Source organism: Squalius cephalus, assembly GCF_949319135.1.
Source record: "Squalius cephalus genome assembly, chromosome: 3".
Taxonomy (NCBI): Eukaryota; Metazoa; Chordata; class Actinopteri; order Cypriniformes; family Leuciscidae; genus Squalius; species Squalius cephalus.
The window spans coordinates 13,324,565-13,336,749 of record NC_137124.1 but is presented as its reverse complement, the minus strand read 5'-3'; the positions used below and the strand labels follow the sequence as shown (position 1 = coordinate 13,336,749).

Below are 12,185 nucleotides of genomic sequence, written 5' to 3'. Positions count from 1 at the left end.
TGCAAGTAATTACATGATATGCAAATCTGAACAGGAATGCAACCAACCGTTTTTTTTTTTCAGCCTATTTTATTTTAGTTAAATTTATTTTAGTTTTTGCCCTGTATTTATTTTACAATTTTTTTATTTATTTTTTTCAAAAGCAATTATTGGAATCCGTTTAGTTTAGTCATACCTATACAGATTTGGAACGACATGAGGGTGAGTAAATTATGTCAGAATGTTCATTTTTGTCTGAACTATCCATTTAATAATGGGCAGGTAAAACAAATGTTATACTTTATGAAACAAAATATTTGTAAAAAAAAAAAAAAAAACAGCTTGTTTGTCTTCAGCATAATGTAACAAAACAATGTAGATTATGGTTTGGCCCAACAGGGTTAGACGACGGATGTCTGCGTTTCTGTGGTGAACACAGTGTGGATGGCTTTAGCAGGGCTAGCTCAAGAAAAAGTTTAATTACAATAGTGTGGTTGCTATAAAAAGCTGTGAATCTTTGATCGGTTGTAATGTCAGCATTACTATTTGTTCTTGTGGAAATTAGCTACATTACAAAGTCAATACGAAGTGCAAGCATTTAGGGGTGGTTTTGCTTCATTACAAGACGTGTTATGTAAATGGATTTTATTCTATTTTATTTTATATTATAGACAAATAGAACTTTATTTATTTATTTCATTTAATTTTTTACTCCTCCTGATTTGTTTAGAAATTTTCCGAAAACATTTATCGCAATCTGTTTAGTCATGTACTCCAACTTTCTTTTGAATATATACAAAAAGCCATGTGTTGTTGACATGGAAAACTGCACAGCTGGCTGGTCCCACAACTGCAAATCAACGTTGTTGACCAGTATGGTATCACTGCTTGCTGAACGTCCCTGCAGCTGGATGCAAAGAAACGAACAATGCAAATGAACACTTCGGTTCTCAGATTCAGACTGAGACAAATCCAGACCTAAGTGTTTTAAAAGCATGCTTTTTTTTTTTCAGATACTAAAAGCTAAAAATAGGGAACTTCTCTGCGACACTTATGTGGCGTTGTATAAAAAATATATACTTGTAGTTGTTAATTGTTAATGTTTTAAATGCAATATTTTGTTAAATGTTTTTTCTCTGCAATTCCGTCATGTACAATCCTTAGGTCCTAACCTAAAATACTTCTCATTACTTCAGTTGATTTTCCTCCAGCTATTAATAATCATAAAAAGGGAGAGAAAAAATGTGAGTCTAGCTTGTTTCCTGAGGGCCCAGGTGTTCATGTTGGATATGTTGTTGTGTATGAAAACAGAAAGTAATCTAATAGTTGATCAGCTCCCGGATGGAGAGAGAACATCCAAGATTTCCTTAGCCAGGTGTTCATTATCATTCACCTGTAGCACACGAGGGGTTTTCAGAATCCACACGGTCCAAGAGTAAAAATGTAGTCTTCGTTGCTTTCCTCTATGCTACAGTAATGATGTTTTGAAACATTAAAAAGGGCTATTGATTGACTATACATTACTATTCAAATGTTTTGGGTCAGTAAGATTTTTTATTTTATTTTAAGAAATGAACTCTTTTATTCAGCATGGATGCATCAAAAGTAGCTGTAAATACATGTATATACAATTTACAAAGATTTCTATTTTAAAGAATTGGAACAAAGTTCCAAATTGTTCTTTGGAACTTTCTATTCATCAAAGAATCCTTAAAAAAAATAATTTAAAAATCCATAAAATTCAATTTCCTCTATGCTACAGTAATGATGTTTTGAAACATTAAAAAGGGCTATTGATTGACTATACATTACTATTCAAATGTTTTGGGTCAGTAAGATTTTTATTTTATTTAAAAAAATTAATACTTTTATTCAGCATGGATGCATCAAAAGTAGCTGTAAATACATGTATATACAATTTACAAAGATTTCTATTTTAAAGAATTGGAACAAAGTTCCAAATTGTTCTTTGGAACTTTCTATTCATCAAAGAATCCGTAAAAAAAAAAAAAAAAAAAAAAAAATCCATAAAATATTAAGCAGCACAACTGTCTTCAACAATGATGATAAAAATAAGAAATGTTTTTTGAACAGCATATTAGAATTATTTCTGAAGGATCATGTGACACTGAAGACCGGCTGTTATTTAAATGTTATCATATTCCAGTTTTTACTGTATTTTTGGTCACATTAGCATATGAGATTTCTTTCAAAAACATGAAAAAAATCTTAACAACTTTTAAGTAAAAAAAAAAGAAAATTTAATGTCACTTCACATTATTTCATATTTATGTACAATGTTGTGGTTTACTGGTAAAGAACTAATTTAGCAACTGAAACGCTGTAGGTTTGAGCCTATCAAAAAAAGAGCCAATCCATGAATGATCACATTGTGCCCTTGAGAATAAGTGTACATTATCTATCAGTAATAATGTGCATCAAAATAGTGTTAGCTCTTCTATTTAAAGATGATTTCTGAGCCTAAACTTGTTGGTAAAGGATGTAGAAACGCCCTCTCTATCTTCCCTGACAAAGGCTCTCAGTCAAGGGTGTCTGGTTCTGGTTTGTTTTTTTCCGTGTTTAGACTAACAGAGATTCCAGCATGGTGGCCTTGTGAATACTCCACCATAAGTGTCATCAGCTGAAGACAGGATATCTCAGTCAGACCAAATTAGCTGGGTTGTGTTCGTTCCGACCTGATGATAGCTAAAATGCTGCTTTGCAGGAACTGTATGCAAAACAGATATTTTTGTTTTAACTATAGGTGTCCTAAACTGAACGGCTGACTCGTTTGTCAAGAATTTGCTCTTTGAACACGGCTCGTGATGAACAATAACTCTCTCAGATACACATTAAACCTCAGGCTAGTATTCTTAACCAAAGCGTTATGATTTAACTCTTATTTGCTATAGTGCCCTCCAGGACAACTGTTGCATGTAAATTACAGCTTGAATGTTTCCCTGTTTTTCTCTCCCTATTCTCTCTGTAAGGTTATCTGAATTCATACGCTCACGGAGACCCTCCCTAAAAACCATCAGACCTTTGCCGCCGTGGAAAGGCCAACATTTAAAAATGAAACCAAATAGTCTTTCTGTGGCTTTTGGGAGATATGCGAGATGTCTACCCATAGTCATTTGTACAGCGACTTTCCTGCGTTCCAGGCTGTAGAAAGAGCGCGTAAGGAAAGATCGGGCAGCTGAGTTTCTCTGTTCTAAATGTAGGCCATTCTTGTACTAAAGCTGGTGTTTTCCTTGCTGGTGCTCTGACCTGAATCAGTTTTTCCTCTCCCCTGTTACAATGCGCTCTTATTTAGAATGATAGCAGAGGACTCTGGTCGAATTATACATAGTCTCGGTCGGATGGAATATGCGGACTGGATTTGTTTGTAAAGTGGGCCTGGAGTTAACACTGAATGTATCGCCTGTATATGCCATATGAGAATAGGGGAAAAGAGAAATGACTACAGGAAAACACACTGTTTATGCGTGACTGTGTGTCTTGCAATATCACAAATGTAGTTTTTTTTTTCCCATTAAGTGGCAATATTTCCATCCTGAAATAATTTTTCTGGCGGATTTATTAACTTTTATGTTGGATTTAGTGGTAACGCTTTACAATAATGTATCATGTTAACATAAATTAATGTATTAACTAACATGAAAGAATAATGAGCAATACATTTGTTACTGTATTTATTAATCTTCATTAATGTTAGTTAATAAAAATCCAGCTGTTCATTGTTTGTTCATGTTAGTTCACAGTGCATTAACTAATGTGAAGAAATACAACATTTGACTTTCAATAATGTATCAGTAAATGTTAAAATTAACATTAAGATTAATAAATGCTGTAGAAGTAATGTTAATTCTTAGTTCATGCTAACTAATGAAAGCTTAAAGTGTTATCAATTTAGTCTGGTTTATTTGGAAGGGTAATATTTTCCCCCTGTAATTTTTTCATGAACATTTATTAACAAATGTGATGGATTATTTTTTTCTTACCATTTATTTTATTTATTTTAGTTTATAATCCCCAATATTTCTATATTTACTAATATTTATTTATTCATTCCCCATGGAATCATCTATCAGTGTCTTAATATTTAGGCTAGTTAGTTATTAGTTTATTTGGAAGGTATAATACAGAATAATTAAGTTACATGAAATGTCATGCAACCAGATGCTCTGTATATTGGCTTCTAGATCATTTGCAGCCTCGGTTAGAATTTCAAACAAAACAAAAAATGATGAAAAATAAGAAATTGAAATGAGAATGCATTGTTGACAGTCAGTGTGCTTTCCAAAACTTCAATTGGCACAGTTGAATCAATTGGCACAATTAAATGATATCACAAAATAAACAATGTTGCATATAAAATGTATGTTGTTTATTTATTTTTATATATATATATATATATATATATATATATATATATATATATATATATATATATATATATATATATTAATTTTTTTTTTTTTTTTTTTTTTTTGCATAAGGTACTTCCTTAACTTTTTTTTTATTGTACTATTGTGTTTTGCCTCAAGTTAACACTGGATAATAATGTAGTCTGTCTCAACATGCCAATGCATTTAATGGTGATTTGGTCATTTGTTTTGATCGTTTTTTTGCCAAAAGGGAATGTATACATGAAGGTGAAGGAATACTTTGACTGTGGTGAAGTATGTGCCTGTACTTGTTTGTGAACTGTACAGCATTGTATCCTTGAGGCTGTTTGCAGTAACCTTTATCAGTCAAGCTTGAAAGACAGAGGTCAAGAAGAAACAGACAGTAATGGAGAGAGGACGTGCGATCACATGTCCCTGACCCAGAGCTGCAAACCGCTTGGGCTTAAGCCAGGCTTTTTGCCTCACAGCCGGGTTATGAAATTAACTTTTTTTGAGCTCGCATGACTTGACTTCCTGAATGTTGTAAACTAGTTCAAATAAGGTGAGGATCTGAAAGAAGTATGCAAAACAGATAGGTCTAATTTTACCCACTACTCTCTGTGTATCTCTTTTCTCATTTTTATTAGTCTCTGAAAAAAAATGTGTAGCTCACTGCAAAGAAAAACTATTTATAAAAATTATTTTAGACTATTTTTTACATTTTTCCCCAAAAAATTCTAGGTACTGTAATGCAAATATGTATATTATTTCAAGGTATATTGTGTATTGTTTATTTTTACATTATGGTAATATTTATTGTACTTCTATATCATAATTCAATTTAATCACCGTTCTTTAATTTTAAAGTCATTACTCAAACATGATGATTTCTGTATGAGAATGAGAAATTTTTTTTTGTGGTCGAATATGACATTTCTTTGTGAGAATGACAATAATATCTAACAAAAGTAAATGATAGACACCTTCTGATATTATAAGAGACTATGGAACGGTTTATCTCTATTAATGTTGTCAAATCAAACTTAATGGTCTGAGTGTGTTTTTAAACTTGAAACTGTTTTCTTCACAAATACATTACAAGTTTTTAATTTAATGTAGTTTTCTTGACACAAATCCAGAAAATATTCATATCAACATCTTCCACCCTGTGTTTCCCTCCAGTTTGTCCGAAGATGTGTGGACAGCGGGCGTGTACTGATTCGGGCGAGTGCTGCCACCCCCAGTGTCTGGGCAGCTGCACCGTGCCCGACAGCGACAGGGCCTGTGCCGCCTGCCAGCACTACTACTACGAGGGCCGGTGCGTGGAGGACTGTCCGCACAACACGTACAAGTTCGAGGGCTGGCGTTGCATCACCATGGACTTCTGCTCCAAGGTCCACCTGCCTGATTATGACCGTTTCGTGATCCACGGAGGAGAGTGTATGTCTGACTGCCCACCCGGCTTCACGCGTGATGAGAACCGGAGGTACGAAGACTTTCTGTGCATTAAACGTTTTATTTTTGAAAGTGTGCATTTGATAAATGGTTATATTTTTTTTGTGAAAATGAGTAAATCAAAGCATATCTGTGATTTGTAAATTTTTGTTTCTGTTTTTAGATTATATTTGATTTGTCTCAAATGTGTTCTGTTCTATTTTAATATTTTAGTTTGTTTTACTTTCCAACATCCTTTTGGAGTTTGAGTAACATGAATATCCTGCACTGACAAAGTTTTACAAATCATTCATATCATTATTTGAACTTTTTTTATTATTATTTTATTTCTATTATATAATCCTGTAAGTGTATAGTGAAAAGTTTGGGGTCTGTAAAAAAAAAAACCTTTAATTATTATTAGGTTTTCTATTTGTTTGTTTGTTTTTTGGAAAGAAATTAATACTTTTATTCAGCAAGGATGCATTAAATTGATCAAAAGTGACAGTAAAAAGCTATAATGGCCCTTATAAATTTGATAATACTTTCATCTACCAGTAAGACTGTAGTGTTAAAATCCAATAAAGAATTCAGCAAATTTTCCCTCACAATAAGTGCCTGAAAAACCTGACAAAAGTGTTCCTACAAAGCAATCAGACTAACCCAAACGAAAAATGTTTTCTGGTTAAACCAAAGACTATACAGATATATGCAGAAAGACGGTGCACTCGTATTACTATGAATGGGAGAAAGTGCAAGGCGCAATATGGCTGAATAAGTCCCGTCTTCTAAAGAAAAGAGCCAATAGCCGATTGGTAAAGTCATTGCGTCACTGCCGCTGCAGTTAGAAGCTCCTGTTCCTATAGAAACAGTCAGTCTTCTGAGACACGCGCTTAGGACTGCGCATTATGAGACAGTTGTTGTCAGATTTCATTGGTGATTTCAAATATGAAATTTAATTGTAAGCTTGGCGAACAGTTTTGGAGAATGTTTCCCCATTCAAAGAGATGGGAGCTGCACTTGCATGCCTGAGAGGAGTTTCTTCTGTTGGAAAGATCGAAAAAAGTTCAGTTGCATTCAAACTTTAGCTTTCACTGAACTGAAGGTCACGTGATAATGTGAAAGTGAGATATTTGGTTATCAGTGTTGGTTTTGCGGTGACACATTTTGATCGTCCTTTTGTCCCATTGTGTCTGGCAGCATGATCTGCACTGCCTGTAACGGCCCATGTGACAAGATCTGTGATGAAAAGGTCATTGACTCTGTGGATGCGGCTCAGTCCCTCAAGGGCTGCACCGTTATCAAAGGAAACCTGCATATCAACATCCGCCGTGGCAGTGAGTATCTGCGGCTCAGCAGCTTCTGTTACTGACTTTCCACCGCACTGCTCACTGACACTCTTTTCCATCTCTCTAGCCAACATCGCCGCGGAGTTGGAGAACTTCCTGGGACTCATCAAGACGGTGACGGGATACATTAAGATACGTTCATCACACACCCTGAGCTCGCTTTCCTTCCTCAAGAGCCTGAGATACATCCACGGAGACGAACTCTGGGACGAGTAAGATGTGAATTTAACACTTTGCACCATGTCCCACTCCCAACAGGGTTTGTCTGTCTTCGCCAATTTTAAAAACGCTTTGTATGTCGGTAGTATATTAGAGATGTGACGGTGATAATATTCTCCCACCGGTTAATCGACTTGTGACAACACCGGTATTACCGGTTTCATCGTGGGGGTGGGGGGTGTTAGAGTGATGTAATTTTTTTTTTACATGCCGTCAATTCATCATTCGTATTGAGTTTGATTGACATGCGATCTGACCAATCAAATTCCACCATTTTTGTGCGACAAAGCAGTCAGAAGAGTTATTGTTTAAAATTTGGTGGATTTGAACTTGGCTTTAACTGAGGCAATCTGTCACGACACATAAAGAGCCAAAAAAACGGTAGGCCTATTTTATTTTTGTTTTACTGACCAAATTTGAAAGTTGAGACTTTGTTTCATATTAAATATTACCTGCTCGGTCCTCTATTTTTCACTGCTTGAGATCATGTTGAGAACAACAATAACGGCCTATTTGAGGGTATAGGGCGCGATTTCGGATTCAACCACAGTGTTTGAATGGTGGGTTCGTTATTATTCATGAAAAACGTGAAAAACGCAAAAGACGCGATCTCTTCCCATGCAGTCAAAATTAACGGGAGACCTTTGTTCTTTGATTAACATTAATGACACTCCATATGACACGCGTCCCATTTTCTCACAAATCTCTACATTCATTTCTGATATTATTTAAATAATTTGCTCTTATGAGGACACTCGACAAAACGGACATTTTGGCATAATTTGTGTGTGTTATGTTTTGTTCAAGGCCGAAAAGAGAACTCGATACTGGCGCGCGTCTTTTCCGTGTGTGTGTGCGTGTGTGTACTAGGCAGGTCTCTTGTTTTGTCGTGCTTGAATGGTTGAGCGTGATCATACAACACTAGTCGACTGGTGACAGAAAATACGGATACTGCGTAATTGCTTTAAAAAAGAAATTGCGGTGCTGCGGTGGGCAAGTGATGAAACCGGTGTTGCGACTAAACACCGTGTAACACCGGTAACACCGACTATCGTGCCAAGCCTATAGTATATGTAAATGAACAATGTTTACTCATTCTCCATGTTACCTGGACCGTCGGGTCGACAGAGGGTTATTAACAGAACAGTTATTGTAAGGGTTGGTTCATCATTAGTCAGGTAGCACCGATTTCATTTTTTCTTTTCACCTTTTTACTGTATAGGCAGCCAAGTTTTATTGAAAGCCAGTTTTGCCAGCGATGAAGCACCTCTTTAATGCAAAACTGCTCAAAATGGGGCAAATCACAGCCAATCAGAAGATATATAATATTTCATGAATAGTAATGATGGTAGGATAGTGGACCAATGAGATTTTGTAGTGGGTGGGGGCTACTCAGTGCAACACCACATCGTCATTTAAAAAAATAACAAAACAAAGTTTAGAATTGATTTTGTACTGTATTTTGACTGTTTAAGTTATTAAACATTTGACATTTAAAAGCAGGAGTTAGGCGTTGTTGGTTTATAAGGGTTCCATACGGAATTAGACTGAATGGGTCCCGTGCGTCATAGAAGAAATGTGTAATTTAATTCAATCCCTGTTTGTTTACTGTTATCCCATTTCCAAAACAGATCAAAACATCCCTCTCTGTGCAAAGTTGTTACGAAAGACTAAATTGAGCTCTGGGAACGCTTTTAGAGACAGAAACAAACAAACAAGCCCTCCATCCACATTTAACATTTAGAAGTCTGTTCCTTTAACATTCCCTTAAACATGAATCATCAAACAAACGTCAGAACAGTAATATACCTGTTTGATAAATGCAGCAAATAGAGCATTTGTATTATATTGACTTGACTGATAAATATAAGCATGTCAGTGTGCCACTTGCAAAAGTGGCAAAACATGCGTCAGACTAAAGCTTTCAAGTGTGCTGTGGGTCAAGGGAAACACTTGCTTTTAATGCACATGAAGTGCTTACTGTACATTCCAAAGCTAGCTTTTACTGATGCTGTTTATCTTTTATGATCATTTACGTCAATTCTGGTGAATCATCAGCTTATATGTCCTGTAAAGTAATGGCCACAGGCCCTGCAGCAACATACACACAGAGTTTGGGTGTTTATGGAAGTGACAATCATCTGAATCCACTCCTCGAAGTTTCACTTAGTGATATCTGCATTTTTCTTTAAATCTACATAGCGTGTGTATAACCAGACTAGATGGAGGGATGTGCATTGACTAATGATTCACAAGTTTTGACACCATCGTGTCTCTTGCCACTGTAGTTTTATACACCAACCTTGTGGTTAATGAGTAAACTTTCAGTCCAGAGAAAACACACTGTGTCAAAGGACACCGTTTCCATAATCATGAAAAATCTGAAAATTTTAGGGAATTTGGAAATTGTGACTACTAGGACTGGAAAAGCCTAGCCTGGGAAAACCCAGACAACTTCCGGCAAATTTAGATTTGCTCTGCAAGTAGTCTGGCAAAGAGCTCATTCAAGCCCATTTCCATGCCGTCGAAATCGCGCCACCAATCAGAAACGTTGAGGCGGGCTTTACACGATGACGATCGCTCTGATTGGTTTTAGGTCTAGCCTATCCAATTGCGCCCAGAGGCATTTGAGCGACGTCCGTTCAACTTTTAAATGCATTCAAATTGCAAACACATGAGGACAGTCTCCATGAAAGACCCACTGGCAGATGAACGTGCTACTACATTTCTCTCCGAAACGGTAGGAAATTAAATTAGTTTTAATAGAGGATTTTAACTGTGACAAGATGATTGACAGGGCAGTTTACGTGACAGGATGCACGCGACAGATCCGTCCGATAAAGATGACGAAGTAGTATGTCCCAAAGCTTGCCTACTTTTTTGCTACACATTCAAAAGTAAATACATTTTCTTCACAAAAAGAGTACATGCTTTTATGGCGTAGTGTAACTTAGGCGAATTGGGACGCTGCATGTGGCTTTACACGATGACGATCGCTCTGATTGGTTTTAGGTCTATCCAATTGCGCCCAGAGGCATTTGAGCGACATCCGTTGGTGACGCACCTTTGGAAATGAGTTATTAAAAAAGCTTTGCCAGACCATAACTCAGTTACTACGGAGAATGGTCTGGTTTTAACCAGGCTAGGAAAAGCCATGAAATAATCTAAAAACAACTTTAGTAAAAAAAAAAATTCAATCTGTTTCTAGTGCTCAGCTCTAAAATATTTCATAAGCTATAAATAGCTTTGTGTAATCTATACTATAATCTGTACAATGTATATAAAATGATTTTGTGCATTAAAAAAAAAAAAATCTAACGATAATGGGAAAACTGGAAATAGCAGGGAATTTGGAAATTGTGAGTTATATAAAATGTAGTCTGTTTCTAGTGCTCAGCTCTAAAACATTTCATAGACTAGAAATTGCTTTGTGCAAGTACAATCTATATCAAATTATTATTTTTTTTAGACTTAAAGGGATAGTTCACCCCAAAATAAAAAAATTGTTTTGAAACTTGAGTTAAATAATGACTGATTTTTGTATGAACTATCCCATTGAAAATTTTAAAAATGAATAGTTTTATAGATCGAATTTGTTTGAGATTGAAAGCAATTTCTAGCATATAAAACATTTTAAAGCTGAGCAATAATTTAGAATGTCTTGGAAAATCATGGAAATTTCATTGAAATGCATTGGTAAAAAAGTTGTGGAAACCCTGAAAGAACCATCTTAATTTGGCATCTCTGTTGTCAGATGATAATACGCCTCCAGTCACTAATATTTAGTTGAAAAATAACTAAATCAAATTAGTTAAACTGTTGCTATTTTTCTTGTTATTGCTGCATGTTGATAAAAAGTGTAGCAATGATTGTCACTATATCAATTGAGTTTTAGACACACACAACATTAGTCCTGCATTTTAAAGGGATAGTTCACCCAAAAATGAAAATTCTGTCATCACTAACCCTAAAGTTTTTTTTAAAACCTGTATGAGTTTCTTTCTTCTGTTATTTTAAATGTTCTGATATTTTAAAGAATGTTGCTAATCAAACAGTTGACGGTAAAAAAATGAAGACCGTCAACTGTCTGGTTACCAACATTATTCAAAATATCTACTTTTGTGTTCAACAGAATAAAGAAACACATTGTACAGATTTGGAACAACTTGAGGGTGAACTAACCCTTTAAATTTACTGCACTCCTAAAACTGTACAGTGTGTAGGTAGCGTACTGTATCCAGATGAAGCATATTTAATTGTTTTATCTGTTTTGTCACTTATTCATTGTTATTGTTATGTTGTCTTCAGCACGTATGCCTTTGCTGCTTTGGATAACCAGCATCTCCAAATTCTGTGGGACTGGTCCCAGCACAATCTCACAATAAATGCTGGAAAACTGTACTTCCGCCTGAACCCCAAACTCTGCATGTCCGAGATCCGCAAAATGTGGTCTAAAACAGGAATTAAGGAGAAGTTTTTGGAAGGAGATTACCGCAACAATGGAGACCGTGCAAGCTGTAAATATTATTTGTTCTCAATTGATAGAATTTAAAATGCCTTTAAACTCTATATGCATATTCAATTTCCATTTTTATATATGTAAATTTGTTTTTTGCTCAGGTGGGAGTAAAATTCTTAAGTTCTTATCGAATAGCACGAAGAGTAATAGGATCGAGTTGACATGGGAACTTTATCGACCTCCCGATTCCAGAGACCTCGTCAGTTTTATTGTATACTACAAAGATACGTAAGTCTTGTGGACATTTTATTCAGATATTTTGAGCAGCCTTTCTCAATACCATTAAAATGTTTAAGC

At 35.4% G+C, this 12,185-nt stretch overlaps 1 protein-coding gene across 1 annotated transcript in view; it reads left to right on the top strand.

The window, feature by feature from the left end:
* Positions 1-12,185, top strand: part of igf1rb (insulin-like growth factor 1b receptor) — an 85,180-nt gene that overhangs the window by 47,388 nt on the left and 25,607 nt on the right. The window contains exons 3-7 of the mRNA XM_079867207.1: positions 5,550-5,853; positions 7,002-7,138; positions 7,218-7,362; positions 11,678-11,886; positions 11,990-12,116. Coding sequence (XP_079723333.1) covers positions 5,550-5,853; positions 7,002-7,138; positions 7,218-7,362; positions 11,678-11,886; positions 11,990-12,116 — 922 coding nt within the window. The remainder of the gene's footprint in view (positions 1-5,549; positions 5,854-7,001; positions 7,139-7,217; positions 7,363-11,677; positions 11,887-11,989; positions 12,117-12,185) is intronic.